The sequence below is a fragment of the Salmo salar genome, chromosome ssa06 (assembly GCF_905237065.1).
Source record: "Salmo salar chromosome ssa06, Ssal_v3.1, whole genome shotgun sequence".
In the NCBI taxonomy this organism is placed as follows: domain Eukaryota; kingdom Metazoa; phylum Chordata; class Actinopteri; order Salmoniformes; family Salmonidae; genus Salmo; species Salmo salar.
This window is the reverse complement of record NC_059447.1, coordinates 12,462,322-12,482,022: the sequence shown is the minus strand read 5'-3', so window position 1 is coordinate 12,482,022 and position 19,701 is coordinate 12,462,322. Positions and strand designations below refer to the sequence as shown.

General features: G+C 42.8%; 1 protein-coding gene and 1 gene segment (V, D, J or C); one reads left to right on the top strand and one right to left on the bottom strand.

The window, feature by feature from the left end:
• Nucleotides 1-216: 216 nt before the first annotated feature.
• LOC106591553 (immunoglobulin lambda constant 1-like) lies at nucleotides 217-2,661 on the bottom strand. The segment is given in 4 exon segments: nucleotides 217-802; nucleotides 1,327-1,371; nucleotides 2,377-2,472; nucleotides 2,640-2,661. Coding segments are annotated over 4 exon segments (489 nt in total).
• Nucleotides 2,662-10,093: 7,432 nt separating this feature from the next.
• LOC106606374 (immunoglobulin lambda-1 light chain) overlaps nucleotides 10,094-19,701 on the top strand; it is a 108,458-nt gene continuing 98,850 nt past the window's right edge. Inside the window, exons 1-4 of one of the 2 annotated variants that reach the window (XM_045719765.1) lie at nucleotides 10,094-10,218; nucleotides 10,315-10,634; nucleotides 13,422-13,455; nucleotides 14,108-14,863. In XM_045719765.1, the coding sequence (XP_045575721.1) occupies nucleotides 10,179-10,218; nucleotides 10,315-10,634; nucleotides 13,422-13,455; nucleotides 14,108-14,439 (726 nt within the window). In that variant the 5' untranslated portion in view covers nucleotides 10,094-10,178 and the 3' untranslated portion in view covers nucleotides 14,440-14,863. Of the gene's footprint in view, nucleotides 10,219-10,314; nucleotides 10,635-13,421; nucleotides 13,456-14,107; nucleotides 14,864-19,701 lie in introns of those variants that run through there. The other variant, XM_014202524.2, reaches the window with a different exon arrangement.

Sequence of the window (19,701 nt, the reverse complement as noted above, 5' to 3'; positions counted from 1 at the left end):
AGTAAACCTGCCCTACATCCTGGATATCTGGATCATCTCTGGTTATTCATTAACATTACAGTAAACCTGCTCTACATCCTGGATATCTGATTCAACTATTTCTGGATCTGGACTAAAGTCAGAGAGCAGGCTGCTCTATTTGAGTTCAGTTAAATTGACCCTCATTTAGTGCTGCTAACACTGATGCTCATCAACATGATCAAATACAAACACTTGTTCTTTATAATGCTCTTTATTGAATATCCACAATACAACAAAGCTCTAACTATTCCTCTATTATTCATCTGCAAAGCAACCCATTTAAATTATAAAAAGTATACTAAAAAGTATATCATATAGCCAACGATATCAGTATTAGTGGATATTTCTCTCTTTAATGGAACATAATGTATATATGCAGGTTAAACTTCTAATGAATTAATAATAACTTGAAAAGTGATGTAGAAAATCAAATTGACATTACAATGGTTCTCAGGCTATTCAGTGCTACATTCAGACTTCTTGATGTCTTTCTCAGCGAACTTGGAGCCCGCGGTGACTTTACATGAGAACACTTTGTCCTGGTTCCATTCTGACGTGTCAACGGTCAGACAACTACTGAGTTGGAACGTCTTGTCGGCTTGCGGCACCGGGCCACTCGTCGCGATGTCGGCGGTGACCGGATTCCCGCCAGCGGTCCAGCTGACATCGGCGTAGCCCATGGCCATCTGACTGGCCAGACACACCAGGGTGACTTTGTTGGACTTCAACTCATCGCTGGACGGAGGGAGGATGGTCAAGACAGGCGGAGGGAGGGTAGAGTCTGGACCAATGGAATGAGCAGAATAAATATTACACAAAATCATTCGATATGTTAGAACTGTAATGTAGTAGCCTACAATGTAATGAATCATGTAGTAACTTTGTGTGTAACTACCATACACATGGTTTTATCATTATTTAATATAACGTGGGACCAACATTATAAAGGTTGATACAACTTTATGAAGCATTCACATTCAAATCTACCTCTAAGTAAATAGATTATTATTGTTTAGACATTATAAATGAGTAGTGTTGTCAAGTGACAGCAGTAACCTTCATGTTGAAATAGTGCAATACGTTTATTAAGTTTAAATGTGAAATCAACAACTACAGATATACTGTAGGATATGAAGATGTCACAATGTGTCCATGACACTTGATAATCGGTCCACAAAGTAGGTTATTTACACAAAATAAATATGAAATAAGAATATAACGTTAAATATTTAATTATATTAACTATTATGTATTACAAAAAAAACTTGAATTCTAAAATATGACGTTAAAAGAAAGGGTACTTACCACTGACAATGAGCTTGGTTCCTTGTCCGAATACCACAGTGATTCAGTTTGTATACACAGCCGTACAAAAAACCTCCTCACTCTCTCTACTGAGAGGACAGGAACTGAAACATCCCATTCAGACAGAGCTTCACTCTCTCTATAAACATCACAGGCTTTTCTAGACTTTCTCTCTATGAAGTAACAGTACATAGTATAGCATCATATTCTGCTGTTGGTGTCTGGTCCTTTTGAAGTTAAAGCAATATCCATACGATGCAGTGTTGACTTGATGATGATCATGATGATGATATTATGATGATGTCTTGACCCGATGATGATGATTATAGTGGTGATGATGATGATGATGATGATGGTAATGATAATGATGATGATCACAACAAGAGAGACAACATCATTTTCCTTTCAGACAATGTCTTCTTATAATCTTGTTGACATGTAGGGATGGATGGTTCTTCCATTTCCAGATCTCCCATTGTGTCATGTATCTATTGTTATAATAATCACTGATCAACTTCAACTGCTGTTTCTTAGAGTTCACCCCTCTGCCTCTTTTAAAGCAGAATTGAGTGTATTTGGTGAGGAGGTTTTGTCATGGTGTATATCCCTATGATACGTAGACTGTCCCAGGTCTGACAGTAATACACTGCTGATTCTGTCTCCTCCACATTGTTAATAATCAAACGATAATCTGATTTAGACTGATGATTAGATGTGAATTTAGGAGAGGAGAAACCAGAACCATATTCTACAGATCTCCAACCAGTGTGGTACCACCTTAACATGTACTGAGGAACTCCTCCTGGAACCTGTTTATACCAACCAGCACTATTATCAACAGTCCCCAGGTTACAGTCCATAGTGGCCATCTCTATTATAAACAGTCCCCAGGTTACAGTCCAGAGTGGCCGTCTCTATTATCAACAGTCCCCAGGTTATAGTCCAGAGTGGCCGTCTCTATTATAAACAGTCCCCAGGTTACAGTCCAGAGTGGCCATCTCTATTGTCAACAGTCCCCAGGTTACAGTCCAGAGTGGCCGGCTCTATTACCAGAAGGCCCCAGGTTACAGTCCAGAGAGGCTGTCTCTCCTTTCCTCTCCATCACAACAGGAGGCTTCTGTGTCACCACAGTCACACCACTGACACCTGGGAAATAAGAAGATCACACGTAGTAAAGAGAAACATACAGACTCACTATTAATAAAACAGGAAGTAAAACCTCCAGGAAGTCAGACTCCTTACATGTTAGAGCAGTGATGAGAGTACAGAGTGTCCCCAGCATGTTGTCAGTGTGTGGTGTGAACGGCCCTTACTGTCCAGCTGAGAGATGAGCATGATTGGACTGTGAGGAGAGGAGAGGCTGCAGGACCCACAATTAAGGAGACAGACAGGGAGGACCAGAGGGAGGGGCCTCTACAGTTAACCAATCACTATCTACTCTCAAACATACTGTATCTGGGTCTTCACAAGACCAACAGACAGATTTCTAAATAATAATTGGATGTATCCTATATTTTCATAATTATGACCTACATTTCAATTAGAGTTAATATTAAAGTATAAAAAATTGAAATATTTGAGATAAGACTTTTTCCATAAACATATTGGATTTGTTTTGTTGCATTGTAAAGATCAATATTCTGTTTCATCTCATTTACAGTGAAGGAAAAAAGTATTTGATCCCCTGCTGATTTAGTACGTTTGTGCACTGACAAAGAAATGATCAGTCCATCATTTTAATGGTAGGTTTATTTGAACAATGAGAAACAGAATAACAACCAAAAATCCAGAAAAACATATGTCAAAAATGTTATAAATTGATTTGCATTTTAATGAGGGAAATAAGTATTTGACCCCTCTGCAAAACATGACTTAGTACTTGGTGGCAAAACCCTTGTTGGCAATTACAGAGGTCAGATGTTTCTTGTAGTTGGCCACTGTCACGTCCTGACCAGCAGAGGGCGTAATTGTGTTAGTCTTGGTCAGGATGTGGCAGGGGTTTGTGTTTGATAAATGTTGTGTGGGTGATTGGACTCCCAATTGAAGGCAGGTGTGTTGAGTTGCCTGTGATTGGGAGTCCTATATAGGAGTGTGTGTTTTTCTTTGGGGTTGTGGGTAGTTGTCCTTGCACTGCGTTGACTGTTGCTGTCGTCTTTATTGTTTTTGTCCAGTGGATACTTTACTCCTTTTTTTTAAATAAAAAAACATGAGTATCCACATTCCCGCTGCGCTTTGGTCCATATTTGAAGACAGTTGTGACATCCACCAGGTTTGCACACATCTCAGGAGGGATTTTGTCCCACTCCTCTTTGCAGATCTTCTCCAAGTCATTAACCTGTTATGGCTAGGGGGCAGTATTTTCACGGCTGGATAAAAAATGTACCCGAAACTGAGATTAGGAGCACTCCCTTTAGGAGTGTGCTCCTAATCTCAGCTCGTTACCTGTATAAAAGACACCTGGGAGCCAGAAATCTTTCTGATTGAGAGGGGGTCAAATACTTATTTCCCTCATTAAAATGCAAATCAATTTATAACATTTTTGACATGTGTTTTTCTTGATTTTTTTGTTGTTATTCTGTATCTCACTGTTCAAATAAACCTACCATTAAAATTATAGACTGATAATTTCTTTGTCAGTGGGCAAACGTACAAAATCAGCAGGGTATCAAATACTTTGTTCCCTCACTGTATGTTGGTTAGTTAGTTTATATCACAATGTCATAATATACATTACAATAGTATTATGTGGACCTGATAGTGGGGTTCTGAACTAACAGTATATCACTAAATGACTGTTGATGTAATATGTCTCTACTGTAAACCAGGGGACTGACTATCATGGAGGTTATCTGAGAGATGAGCAGGGTTGGAGTGTGAGGAGAGGAGAGGCTGCAGGAACCACCTATAAGGAGACAGACAGGGAGGACCAGAGGGAGGGGACTTTGCAGTTAACCTATCACCAAGCCATGTAGGACCAGAGGGCGGGGCCTCTACATTCACTAGCTGCTCTCATAGTTGATTGACGTGTCTGGGTGTTAACAGACTTCCACAGTTCTAATAACACGACTATAATTATTGATCTTTACTCTTTGCACACTGTCATTTTAATTGTGTCAATAAAGGGCATTCTAAAGAACAAGTGTTTGTATTTGATCATGTTGATGAGCATCAGTGTTAGCAGCACTAAATGAGGGTGACTCTTGAGAATGACTGTTTAAATTGAACCATGACAGAGGAGCCCAGAATCCTTACCAGGTTTATTGTCATAATAAGGATTGTGAGCAACCAGAGATGACCTAACAGTTGAATGTAGCCTTATATTGAAGAGCCTGTTGGTATTATGATATAAATGTATGCTGAACTGTTCACAGCTCTGAATGAGGAGGAATCTGGAACTATTGAAACAAGATAGAGAAGGATGGATGGATGGGGAGTGGAACGAGGTACCCTTGCAGACACAGAGGAGGGAGAGAAAGTGACAGAACTTAGGCAGAGAGAAAGAGAAGCATCCAGGTATATCAGACTAGAACACCGGCCTCCATTTTAACAGAAATGACAGGTCAATGTTTAGAGAGTTTGAAGCTGTGATTTTTACATGGTTTAAACTGTCCTATTTTATAAACATTAGATGTTGGACTCAGTATCATTTCCGCATAAATGAGAACTATGACTTTGTAAGATTCAACTCCATATTAGGAAGGTGTTCGTCATGCCAGGAGCTGGCAAGGTAAAAATCTGTTGTTCTGCCCCTGAGCAAGGCAGTTAACCCACTATTCACCGGGCGCCGAAGACGTGGATGTCAACTAAGGCAGCCCCCCGCACCTCTCTCATTCAGGGTGGTTGGGTTAAATGTGGAAGGCACATTTCAGTTGAATGCATTTAGTTGTACAACTGACTAGGTATCCCCCTTTCCCTTTCCTTTCCAATATGTTTCACATTTTGCATCAGTGAACAGAATAGAGTCTGTAGTTCTGTCAACGTCCACCAGAGGAGGACATAGGACCACCAATAATGACTGAGGAAAGATCTACATGTACTTTATAACAGGAATAGCTGTCTGTAGACCACTGGTTTCAGTCCCACCCAAAGACCAGCTGATGGTTTCATATCTACTATTTCTAGTTATCAGAGTCATTCACCAGGGACGTGTTCTAGTTCTGATACTGAGTTACAGGAAGTGATGTGTTGTTCCCTTTCTCCCCCAGGACACACCTGCTTCCCCTCCCCTCCTCCTCCCATCCCCCTCTCCTTATTTATAGCTTCATGTAAATGAAGGGGTTATTTTATCTCCTCTCAGAACTGTGTGTGGGGGAGAAGGGGGGGGGGGGTGAAACTGAAGTGCATCCCAAATGGCACTCTATTCCCTTTATAGTGCACCACTTTGATCAGGGCACTATAAAGTACGCTCTCCCCAAAATTCACAAGAGCGTGACTCCACCTATACCAGGCAGGCCCATTGTCAGTGGTAACGAATCTCTGACAGAGAATATCTCCACCATTTTGTGAAACCCTGGGTGATCTCTCTCCCCACGTATACCAGAGAATCTATTGATTTTATTAATATTTTGAAATCTGTGGACCCTATTCCTGAAAAATGATATTCTGTGTACTTTTGATGTAACCAGTCTATATACTAACATCCCCCATCAGGGCGACCTAGAGGCCCTCATGTTCTACCTCAATGAACGTCCCCCTAATGCTCAACCCAGCACCAACTGTATTGTGGACTTGGCTGAACTGCTACTAACCTCCAACTATTCTCTCTTCAGAGGAGACTTTTTCCTTCAGACCAAACGGACAGCGATGGGCAGCACTATGGCTTTTAATTATGTTAACCTATATCTAGGAATGTTTGAAAAACATGTGGTGCTGAATCAAGACCTTAACCCCTTTCTTGAAAATATTCTCTTAATTTTGAGATATTTGGATGACATTTTCCTGATCTATACAGGGACCCAAGAAGAACTCTTGGAATTCCATGCTTATCTAAACTCCATGAATGAACACATTTGTTTGACCTTTAACTATAACCTATCACAAATCAGTTTTCCTGATGTGATGGTTATTAAGGATAAAACCTCCCTCTCTACAGATCTCTATAGGAAACCTACAGACAGGAACACCCTCCTTAGAGGTGACAGCTTTCATCCACATCCACTTATTAAACGTCTCCCTATAAACCAATTCAGTAGTATCAGCAGAATGTGCAGCTCTAATGCCTCTTACAAGAAACAGACCACGGACCTCACACAAAGGTTTAAGGAAAGGGGGTACAAAGACAATTGGGTAAAACATGCCAATGATCATTTTGAAGGACTAACACAGTTGGAAGCCTTTAACCAAAAGTTAAAGAAAAAGCAGAAAACACCCCATCATGCTTCACCCAACACTCACCATTAGGGAAGGCATTAAGGACATTATCAGGAGGCACTGGTACATTATTGATATTGACCCACAATTGAAAGTCATTTTTAAATATCCCCCACATTTGGTCTTTAAAAGACCGCCTAACGTGAGCGACATTGTGGTCAAATCTGATTATCCACCAGAGAAAAGGGAAACTTTCTTGGACAAGGTTACGGAGGGTAATTACAAATGTTGTCAATGTGCTCAATGCAGCTTCACCTATAAATGCAACTCATTTACCTACCGCCGCACAGGACAGAGATTTAAGATCAAAGGCCTGATTACCTGCATGTCCACCAATGTTATTTACACGTTGACATGTCCTTGTGGTCTGTCTTACATAGGGAAAACCCATAGAAGCCTTAAGACACGGATCAGTGAGCACCGCAGCAATATACAGACAGGTGAGACAAAAATCAGGTTGCTGCTCATTTTGTACAAGCTGGACATCCTATTAGTTCTCTGAGATACATTGGAATAGAAATGGTCAAGATGTCACACAGGGGAGACATTGAGAGGAAACTTCTTCAAAGGGAATCTTTCTGGATCCACAGGCTCAACACACCGTCTCCTCTTGGCCTTAATGAGGAGTTTGACTTGAAACCATTTTTATAGTTTCAAAATGTCAAAATGATGTTATTTTATCCAAACAATATTCAAATATTTTCTGTCTTTGTATACATATACTACTGTAAATATTGATCACATTCCTTGTGTATGATCATCTATTTTGATACATTGAATGTTTAATATTGTGAACCTATGTTATGTTTTCTGTACCTCCTGTTTCAGGAAGTGATGTCACTGAGTACTGCCCCTATGTGTAGGACCTTCCACCAACACCTGGGATTTTGTTGCCTGATGAAGACCTAAGAGTTGAAACGTTGTTATAAATAAAATCACCTGGGAGCATGAGCAGTGGTGTGCTGCATTTTCCTTTCTGTTTTCAATTAATATAAACATCATGGATTATATAATGGAGGAGGGTAGAGGATATGTAGTGATTAATATAAACATAATGGATTATATAATGGAGGAGGGTAGAGGATATGTAGTGATTAATATAATCATCATGGATTATATAATGGAGGAGGGTAGAGGATATGTAGTGATTAATATAAACATCATGGATTATATAATGGAGGAGGGTAGAGGATATGTAGTGATTAATATAAACATCATGGATTATATAATGGAGGAGGGTAGAGGATATGTGGTGATTAATATAAACATCATGGATTATATAATGGAGGAGGGTAGAGGATATGTAGTGATTAATATAAACATCATGGATTATATTATGGAGGAGGGTAGAGGATATGTGGTGATTAATATAAACATCATGGATTATATAATGGAGGAGGGTAGAGGATATGTGGTGATTAATATAAACATCATGGATTATATCATGGAGGAGGGTAGAGGATATGTAGTGATTAATATAAACATCATGGGTTGTATAATGGAGCTGTGTGTCACGTCCTGACCAGCAGAGGGAGTAATTGTATTAGTTTTGGTCAGGGCGTGGCAGAGGGTTTGTGTTTTTGTATGTATTTCTACGTTCTGTCTAGTTTAGTTTTTCTATGTTTAGGTTTGGGTGTTGGACTCTCAATTGGAGGCAGGTGTTTCTAGTTGCCTCTGATTGAGAGTCCTATAATTAGGTGTTTGGTTTGGGTTTTGTGGGTAGTTGTATTTTGCACTGCTAGTATTCATTTAGCCTGTGAAACTGTCCTTTGTCGTGCTAACTATTTTGTTGTTTTTTCGTGGTCTCTTTATTTAATAAATATAAAGATGAGCATCGACATTCCCGCTGCGTATTGGTCCTCCCTTCAACAAGACGACAACTGTGACACTGTGATGAGGGTAGGGGTAGAGGATGGTACAGAGTCAAAAGCAGAACAAATATTTTTGAGTTAGTTTATCATACCTGCCCTTTACTTAAAATGTTGGGACACATTTAAAGTGAAGTGTAGGTCAGTGTGTTTAGATTAAAGATCAATCATTATAATAGCATTATTAGAACTGTGGAAGTCTGTTAACCCCCAGACATGTCAATCAACTATGAGAGCAGCTAGTGATTGTAGAGGCCCCGCCCTCTGGTCCTACATGGCTTGGTGATAGGTTAACTGTAGAGGCCCCTCCCTCTAGGCCCCCCTGTCTCCTTATAGGTGAGTTCTGCAGCCTCTCCTCTCCTCACACTCAAACCCTGCTCATCTCTCAGCTGGACAGTAAGGGCCGTTCACATCACACACTGACAACATGCTGGGGACACTCTGCACTCTCATCACTGCTCTAACATGTAAGGAATTTACTGTTTGTTCATTCTGAATCGAAAGAATTCAAAATAAGTTGTACATTCATGTATGATGAACTGTCTAATTTAATTCCCACAGATGTCAGTTACCAGAAAGCAGTGATACAGACACCTTCAGTACTGACTGTCAGCACAAAGGGGACTGCCACTTTTCACTGTGACATTACCAAAGATGAAAGAAAAGTTGTAAACTGGTATAAACAGGTTCCAGGAGGAGCTCCTCAGTATGTGTTAAGGTTTTACCATAGTTGGAGTAGCTCTACCTCTTCTTCTTCTGACAAATATGGATCTGGTTTCTCCTCTGATCATTTCACATCTAAAGCCACGTCTGATAAGGATTATCAGTTTATAATCAGTAATGTGGAGGAGACAGGGACAGCTCTGTTAAAGAGAACGTATCACAGTGATATACACCATGACAAAAACCTCCTCACCAAATACACTCACTTCTGCTTTCAGATGTTGTGAATATAGACACTAACTGAATGTCAAGTCATCCTGAACCAGTGTGTCTGCAGTATGAGAACAGGCCATGCTTGTGTTTTACACAAAACCCTTCACACATTTAGTAGAATGTTGTCATTAACAATTACACCTAGTTGTCACAAACCATGAATGATAAAGTGATATTCCAGATGGTTCAGTCCTAACAGAAGACTCCATGTATCAGATAACCTCCATGATAGTCAGTCCCCTGGTTTACAGTAGAGACATATTACATCAACAGTCATTTAGTGATATACTGTTAGTTCAGAACCCCACCATCCAGATAATATTATTAGAATGTTATTATTATATATATTATGACATGCTGATTTTAAGGAAACTTAATAACATAACTCACATGAAACTAATACTGATATTTCAGTGTAACCAAAATGATCCCATATGGTTTTTGTTAGTCCAATATAAAATACATATTTTTTTGCAAGTATAATAGTTACAGTCATTTACATTAATCAGAAGTCCATGTTCTCAGAAGGTGATAGGCTGAGATGTAGTGGCCCCTCCCTCTGGTCCTCCCTGTCTGTTTCCTTATAGGAGGGTCCTGCAGCCTCTCCTCTCCTCACACTCCAACCCTGCTCATCTCTCAGCTGGACAGTAAGGGCCGTTCACACCACACACTGACAACATGCTGGGGACACTCTGTACTCTCATCACTGCTCTAACATGTAAGGAGTCTGAATTCCTGGAGGTTTTACTTCCTGTTTTATTAATAGTGAGTCTGTATGTTTCTCTTTACTACAAGTCATCTTCTTATTTCCCAGGTGTCAGTGGTGTGACTGTGGTGACACAGAAGCCTCCTGTTGTGACAGTGAGGAAAGGAGAGACAGCCACTATGGACTGTAACCTGGGGACTGTTAATAATATTGCTCGTTGGTATAAACAGGTTCCAGGAGGAGTCCCTCAGTACATGTTAAGGTGGTACCACACTGGTTGGAGATCTGTAGAATATGGTTCTGGTTTCTCCTCTCCTAAATTCACATCTAATCATCAGTCTAAATCAGATTATCGTTTGATTATTAACAATGTGGAGGAGGCAGACTCAGCAGTGTATTACTGTCAGACACATGATGGCAATGAGCACGTATCACAGTGATATACACCATGACAAAAACCTCCTCACCAAATACACTCACTTCTGCTTTATGTGTGGCAGAGGGGTGAACTCTAAGAAACAGTAGTTGAAGTTGATCAGTGATTATAACAATATACAGTCAGGTCCACAAATATTTGGACATTGACTAAGTTATTATCATTTTGGCTCTGTACGCCACCACAATGAATTTGGAAGGAAACAAGTGCAGACTTTCAGCTTTAATTTGAGGGTATGCATACACAAAATTGGGTGAACTGTATAGAATTACAGCACTTTTTACATATTTTAGGGGCTCAAAAGTAATTGGACAAACTAACATAATCATAAATTAAATTGTGAGTTTTAATACTTGGTTGCAAATCAAGTCACTGACTGCCTAAAGTCTGGAACCCATAGACATCAGATGCTAGGTTTCTTCCCTGGTGATGCTCTGCCAGGCCTTTACAGCAGCTGTCTTCAGTTTCTGCTTGTTCTTGGGGCGTTTTGCCTTCAGCGAGTGAAATGCATGCTCAATTGGATTCAGGTCAGGTGATTGACTTGGCCATTGCATAACATTATTCTTCTTTGCCTTATGCTTCGGGTCATTGTCCATCTGCACTGTGAAGCGCCGTCCAATGAGTTTTGAAGCATTTGGCTGTATCTGTGCAGATAATATAGCCCTAAATAAACACTGCAGTATTCATCCTGCTGCTTGTCAGCAGTCACATCATCAATAATTACAAGGGAACCAGTTCCATTAGCAGCCATACATGCCCACACCATAACACTACCTCCACCATGATTCACAGATGATGTGGTATGCCTCAGATCATGAGCAGTTCCTTCCCTTCTCCGTATTCTACTCGTCATTCTGGTACAAGTTGATCTTTGTTTCATCTGTCCATAGGATGTTGTTCCAGAACTTTACACGCTTTTTTAGATGTTGTTTGGAAAACTCTAATCTGGTCTTCCTGTTTTTGAGGCTTACCAATGGTTTACATCTTGTGGTAAACCGTCTGTATTTACTCTGGTGAAGTCTTCTCTTGAATGTTGACTTTGACACAGATACGCCTACCTCCTGGAGGGTGTTCTTGATCTGGCCAACTGTTGTGAAGTGTTTTTTCTTCACCTTCTGTCGTGCACCACAGTTGTTTTCCGTGATCTTCCGGGCCTTTTGGTGTTCCTGAGCTCACCAGTGTGTTCTTTCTTTTTAAGAATGTACCAAATAGTTGATTTGGCAACACCTAATGTTTTGGCTATCTCTCTGATGGGTTTGTTTGGATTTCTCAGCCTAATGATGGCTTGCTTCACTGGCAGTGACAACTCTTTGGACTTCATATTGAGGGTTATCAGCAACAGATTCCAAATGCCACACTTGAAATCAACTCTAGACCTTTTATCTGCTTACTTGTAAATGAACTTATTAGAGAATAACACAATCATGGCCATGGAACAGCTGAGCAGCCAATTGTCCAATTACTTTTGGTCCCTTAAAAAGGGTGGGACCACATATACAAAGTGCTGTATTTCCTACACTGTTCACCCGATTTGGATGTAAATACCCTCTGCACTTTCAGCTCATATTCATTATTTAACTTCAACTCCAATATGCTGACAGCTAAAATAAAAATAACTTGGTCAATGTCCAAATATTTATGGACCTGACAGGTAACATGTCACAATGGGAGACCTGGGAATGGAACTACCATCCATCCCTACATGTCAACAAGATTATAAGATGACTGTGAAAAGACATTGGACCTTTCTTGATGTAATCATCATCATCAAGTCAAGACTGCATCATATGGATAGTGCTTTAACTCATGGTGTCACACCCTGATCTGTTTCACCTGTCTTGTGCTTGTCTCCACCCCCCACCATGTGTCTCCCATTTGTTCTCATTATCTCCTGTGTATTTATACCGGTGGTTTCTGATTGTCTGTTGCCAGTTTGTCTTGTCTCGTCAAACCTACCAGCGTGGTTTTCTCCCTTTTTTCATGTTGTTCTAGTCCCTGTTTTCCAGTCCTCCCGGTTCCTACTTTTTCTGCCTGCCCTGAGCCCGCCTGCCCTACCATTCTGCCTACCTTACCATTCTGCCTGCCCTGATCTCGAGCCTGCCTGCCGTCCTGTATCCATCAGACTCTGACCTTGTTTACGAACTTCTGCCTGTCCTTGACCTGCCTCTTGCCTGCCCCTTGTCTATTAATAAACATCAGAGACTCAAACCATCTGGCTCCTGTATCTGCATTTGTGTCTTTTCCTGTGTTGTTATACATGGATTAAAAAAGGACCAGACACCAACAGCAGAATATGATGCTATACTATATACTGTTACTTCATAGAGAGAAACTCTAGAAAAGCCTGAGATGTTTGTAGAGAGAGTGAAGCTCTGTCTGAATGGGATGTTTCAGTTCCTGTCCTCTCAGTAGAGAGAGTGAAGCTCTGTCTGAATGGGATGGTTCAGTTCCTGTCCTCTCAGTAGAGAGAGTGAAGCTCTGTCTGAATGGGTTGTTTCAGTTCCTGTCCTCTCAGTAGAGAGAGTGAAGCTCTGTCTGAATGGGATGTTTCAGTTCCTGTCCTCTCAGTAGAGAGAGTGAAGCTCTGTCTGAATGGGATGTTTCAGTTCCTGTCCTCTCAGTAGAGGGTGAAGCTCTGTCTGAATAGGATGGTTCAGTTCCTGTCCTCTCAGTAGGGAGAGTGAAGCTCTGTCTGAATGGGTTGTTTCAGTTCCTGTCCTCTCAGTAGAGAGAGTGAGGAGGTTTTTGTACTGCTGTGTATACAAACTGAATCACTGTGGTATTCGGACAAGGAACCAAGCTCATTGTTACTGGTGAGTTCCCTTCTAATGTTTTAAACTACAGAATATGTTTTGTTTCTACTATAGTGTTGGTCAGATATTGTTTCATTTCATAACATTTAATTTATATTTGCTGATTTAATATTTTGCACCTTCTTTAATCCTGTCTGTTTGTAAATTATTTAAAAAACTTTAAAGCCCAGAAACAGTTTGATGACAGTGATAATGCCTCTGGTTGGTCTGCTATGTTCATGATTTATCATTCATATCTTGTGTTTCTGTTGTCTATATAACTCAATGTAAAGGAGATATTTCATTTCAAAGGGTTTTATCCAGCTCAAATTGTCAGTATATACATAAAAAAAAATCACATTTATTTTAACAATGTGCAGATTTCGTTCCGCTTTTAGTATTTTAGTCTTCCAGGACTGTGATGTAATATTGTAAATAATGTTTCCAGACATGTCTCTGTCTCTCTGCTCCATGGAAAATAACATTTTAACACTGTATGATTACTTCTATCAATGTCATTGTGAACATAATGAACAGCAGTTCTCTATTTATTGCTACATCAGTTTCCTCTTAATGCAGGTGTATTGGTAATGATATCAACCTGTACTGAAATCTAAACTGTTATCAATTGTGTTTTCTTCTCATCTCGTCCAATGACTATGTTCTAATCTAGATGGAGATATTGCTACACCTGCTGTGACCCTGTTCCCTCCATCCACTGAAGACCTGAAGTCCAGCAGAGCAACACTGGTGTGTCTGGCTAGTAACCTGTCTCAGAGGTCCAAGGGGTTAGCAGATGTCAGCTGGATGTCTAGCGGTGAATCAGTGACAGAAGATGTTTCTACCAGCCCTGCTGAGCAGCAACCAGACAAAACCTTCAAGATCAGCAGCTATCTGACCATTCAGACTGCAGAGTGGGACAAGGACGTGGTGTTCACATGTAAAGTGTCGTTGGGGTCAACATTCTCTGAGAAAGAGATCAGAAAGACTAGTTGTAGTCTGTAAAACAAAAGTTTCAGACAATCAATACAACTGGTAGTTTGTTAGAGCTTCAGAATGAGTTCAGCTGTTATTTCATTAGAACTGTTAAGTGATGTTTTGATCTTTGCTTTGCTGTTAAATATAGAAGGAGTTAAAATTCTGACAACATGGATGATGTTGGGCTGAAGTCTGAATGCAGCAGTGAATAGTATGACAATAACCAATGTAATGTCAAATAGTTGTTGAGGGTTGTTTCTCATGACAAGTTACTATTGATGCATTCACTGTACCAGCATCATGTTCTCTAAAATATAACATCTGAAATACTGTCATGATGAGTAGACCTCTCTACTATTGTGAAATGAGTTGAATTACTAATGATTAATAGAGGAATAGTTAGAGCTTTGCTGTATTGTGGATATTCAATAAAGAGCATTCTAAAGAACAAGTGTTTGTATTAGAGCATGTTGATGAGCATCAGTGTTAGCAGCACTAAATGAGGGTGAATCTGGAGAATGACTGTTTAAATTGAACCAGGACAGAGGAGCCCAGAATCCTTACCTGGTTTACTATCTTAACAAGGATTGTGACCAACCAGAGATGACCTAACAGTTGACCGTAGCCTTACATTGAAGAGCCTGTGGTTAATATGATGGAAATGTAGGCATACATTTTCACAGCACTGAATGAGGTGGAATCTGGAAACTATTGAACCAAGATAGAGGAGGGTGGAGGGATGTGGAGTGGAACCAGGGACCCTTGGAGACACAGAGGAGGAAGAGAAAGTGACAGAACTTAGGCTGAGAGAAAGAGAAGCATCCAGGTGTTGTCACGGATCCCTCTGGAACTGTTGATTACGCACACCTGGTGCCCATTTCCCAATGATTAGTAATTGTATAAGTGTGCCCTTTGGTTCACCATTGGGCTGTCAATTATTGTTACAATGTCCGTTGGTCGTGTGAGTACCTGTGCTGTGTTGTTTTGGTACATAGCACGCTGTAATTTGGATAGGAATTAAAAAAAACTATTACGCATTCCTGCGTCTGTCTCCCAATCCGTTTATACCAACGTGACAGGTATATGAGACTAGAACACCGGCCTCCATTTTAACAGGAATGACAGGTTAATGTTTAGAGAGTTTGAAGCTGCCATGAATACATGGTTTAAACTGTTCTCTAGTATTAACATTAGATGTTGGACTCAGTATCATTTCAGCATTAATAACAACTGTATAGGTCTGGTCTTCACTTAGTCTCCCATTGACATCAATCCATGACTAAGTAAACACTCAATGAGGTCCTTTATCTACTTCCCCAGAGTCAGATGAAGATCGCACAATGACTGGAAGTCTATGGGAAACGCTAGTTAACATTGACTGACTAAACTAACTCTAACTTCCTTCAAACTGGACACAGAGACATACAAATGGTATGAACAAGTCCATCTGACTCTGGGGAAGTATATAAAGGGCCTCATTGCCATAATTCTGAAGTATCCCCTTAAGTGGAAGTTAGGATTGGTCCAACATATAGAGAGAATCATGTCATGCTGTTTCACATTCTGCATCAGTGATCAGAACAGAGGCTGCAATTCTGTCAACGTCCACCAGAGGAGGACATTGTCACGTCCTGGCCAGTATAAGGATTAATTGTTTTTGTAGTTTGGTCAGGACGTGGCAGAGGGTATTTGGTTTATGTGGTTCGGTGTGGTGGTTTTTCTAAAAAGGGCATTTGATTTATGTATTCCGGGGTTTTTGGGCACTGTTCCTTGTTTATGTAATTCTATGTTTAGTCTAGGTAATCCATTTCGAATGTTGAGTTAATTGGGGTGGACTTCCAATTGAAGGCAGCTGTGTGGTGTTGACTTTGATTGGAAGTCCTATATTAGTTGGGTGTGTTTGTCTGTGTATTTGTGGGAGATTGTTTCTTGTCTAGCATGTATGAGCCTGAGAAGACTGTCGGTACATCGTGAGTTCGTTTTGTTGTTTTTGTGTTCATTTTGATTTAATAAATGTTCAAAATGAACAAACACAGTCCTGCTGCATTTTGGTCCTCCTTCACCGACGATAACCGTGACAGAATCTCCCACCAAAAATGGACCAAGCAGCAGAGGAAGGAGCAAGGGGAATTCGTTGAGGACCGGGAACGCTACCGAGGAACGCGACTGGCGTTTAAACTGGAGAGGCAGCCCCAATAATTTTTTTTGGGGGGGCACACGGACAGATCGGCGGAGCCGAGGATGGAACCAGAGCTAGTGAGGGGAAAAGTGGAGGAAAGAGAAACAGAGACTATAAGGGAGTTGATGGGAAAATTGGAGGAGAAAAGGATGAGAGAGCTACTGTGTTGGTGTTTTAGGCACGACATTCGCCCTACAGAGCGTGTCCTAATGTTATCACCTGGAGTAGCGTTTATTAATAGTCCTGAGGTGCGTGCTAGCTGTCTGGTGAAGATAATACCAGCACCACGCACCAGGCATCCAGTTCGTCAGCCCAGTCCAACTCGTCCTATTCCCGCTCCCCGCACTAGCCTGGAGGTGTGTGTTTCCAAGCCGATACCTCCAGTACCAGCGCCACGCATCGGGCTTTTAGTGCGTCAGCCCAGTCTGACTCGTCCTGTTCCCGCTCCCCGCACTAGCTCTGAGGTGTGTGTTCCCAGGCTGATACGTCCAGTACCAGCACCACGCACCAGGCTTCAAGTGCGTCATCCCAGTCCTACATCACCAGAACTGCCCGTCAGTCAAGAGTCGCCAGAACTGCCCGTCAGTCAAGAGTCGCCAGAGCCGCCCGTCAGTCAAGAGTCGCCAGAGCCGCCCGTCAGTGAGGAGTCGCCAGAGCCGCCCGTCAGTGAGGAGTCGCCTGAGCCGCCCGTCAGTGAGGAGTCGCCAGAGCCGCCCGTCAGTGGGGAGTCGCCAGAGCCACCCATTAGTCAGGAGTTGCCAGAGCCACCCACTAGTCAGGAGTCGCCAGAGCCACCCACTAGTCAGGAGCTGCCAGAGTGGCCAGACTGCCCGGAGCTGCCAGAGTGGCCAGACTGCCCGGAGCTGCCAGACTGCCCAGAGCTGCCAGACTGCCCCAGCGGCCAGGATCAGCCAGAGCGGCCAGACTGCCCGGAGCTGCCAGAGCTGCCAGACTTCCCGGAGCTGCCAGAGCTGCCAGACTGCCCAGAGCTGCCAGACTGCCCCAGCGGCCAGGATCAGCCAGAGTGGCCAGACTGCCCAGAGCTGCCAGACTGCCCCAGCGGCCAGGATCAGCCAGAGCTGCCAGACTGCCCTGAGCTGCCAGAGATGCCAGACTGCCCAGAGTGGCCAGACTGCCCGGGGATGCCAGAGCGGCCAGACTGCCCGGGGATGCCAGAGTGGCCAGACTGCCCGGAGATGCCAGAGTGGCCAGACTGCCCGGCGATGCCAGACAGCCCGGCGATGCCAGACTGCCCGGCGATGCCAGACTGCCCGGCGATGCCAGACTGCCCGGCGATGCCAGAGGGGCCCGACTGTCTTCCGGGTCTGCCAGAGTGGCCCGACTGTCTTCCTGGTCTGCCAGAGTGGCCCGACTGCCCTCCTGGTCTGCCAGAGTGGCCCGACTGCCCCCCGGGCCTGCCAGAGTGGCCAGACTGCCCCCCGGGCCTGCCAGAGTGGCCAGACTGCCCCCCGGGTCTGCCAGAGTGGCCAGACTGCCCCCCGGGCCTGCCAGAGTGGCCAGACTGCCCCCCGGGCCTGCCAGAGTGGCCCGTCTACCCGGAGCTGCCGGGGTGGGTCGTCTGCCCGGAACTGCCTGAACCAGAGCCACCTCCAGATATAGGTGGGTTGGGGAGGGGGGGTGTAGCACAGTGCCGTCGTTGACGGCAGCCACCCTCCCTTCCCTCCTTTTAGTTAGGGGGATTTTTTTGTTGTTGTTTCGGGTTTTTGTTATTTTTGAGGTGCTTCCGGGGTTAGCACCTTTGGGGGGGGGGGTACTGTCACGTCCTGGCCAGTATAAGGGTTAATTATTATTGTAGTTTGGTCAGGACGTGGCAGAGGGTATTTGTTTTATGTGGCTCAGGGTGGTGTTTTTCTAAAAAGGGCATTTGATTTAGTATTCCGGGGTTTTTGGGCACTGTTCCTTGTCTACGTATTTCTATGTTGATCTAGTTGGTTGTATGTCTATGTTTGGTTAATTGGGATGGACTTCCAATTGAAGGCAGCTGTGTGGTGTTGCCTTTGATTGGAAGTCCTATATTAGTTGGGTGTGTTTGTCTGTGTATTTGTGGGCGATTGTTTCTTGTCTAGCATGTACGAGCCTGAGAAGACTGTCGGTATATCTTGAGTTTGTTTTGTTGTTTTGTGTTCATTTTGATTTAATAAATGTTCAAAATGAACAAACACAGTCCTGCTGCATTTTGGTCCTCCTTCACCGACGATAACCGTAACACAGTTCTCCCATCCTCTATTTGTCTTAGCTCTTCTTGTTGCTTTGGATCCTGTTTTGGTTCAGAGTATCTCAGTGCAGGTGTGGTAGATATCCTGAGGAGAGGAATATGTGCTGATCTTCCAGATTTTTAAATGTTTATGCTGTTCTGGGACTGCTGGCCAACTCAACACCTTCCTCCTCATGGCCAGTCACCTAGAGTCATGAAATACCTAGATTATACTCTTTCTGGAACAGATTGTCCCTCCAATTGACCATAAATGATTTGAGGTGAACATGAGTTACAGTGACCAGATTCAGTCTGCTCTAATAAGATAATTATTCTACTGGAATTATGGGCTCAACTCGCCAGTGAATAACAGAGTTTCCACTGAGACCACCACAGTCACACACTTTTCAACCCATAGAACGAAGGGGTCCAAACAGCAATCAAGAGTGGTCGAAATGGCTAACTTTGGTGTGTGTTGTTATGCAGTGTGTGCGCTTGACCTCATCTTCACTAGATGCTGTTCTTATACTAATCTCACTGCAACTCCCCTCCAAGTCTCCGATCACTACCTTGTATCCTTTTCCCTCTCGCTCTCCTCCAACACTACTCACTCTGCCCCTACTCAGATGGTATTGCGCCGTCGCAACCTTCGCTCTCTCTCTCCTGCTACTGTCTCCTCTTCCATCCTATCATCTCTTCCCTCTGCTCAATCCTTCTCCAACCAATCTCCTGATTCTGCCTCCTCAACCCTCCTCTCCTCCCTTTCTGCATCCTTTGACTCTCTATGTCCCCTATCCTCCCGGCCGGCTCGGTCCTCCCCTCCTGCTCCGTGGCTTGACGACTCATTGCGAGCTCACAGAACAGGGCTCCGGGCAGCCGAGCGGAAATGGAGGAA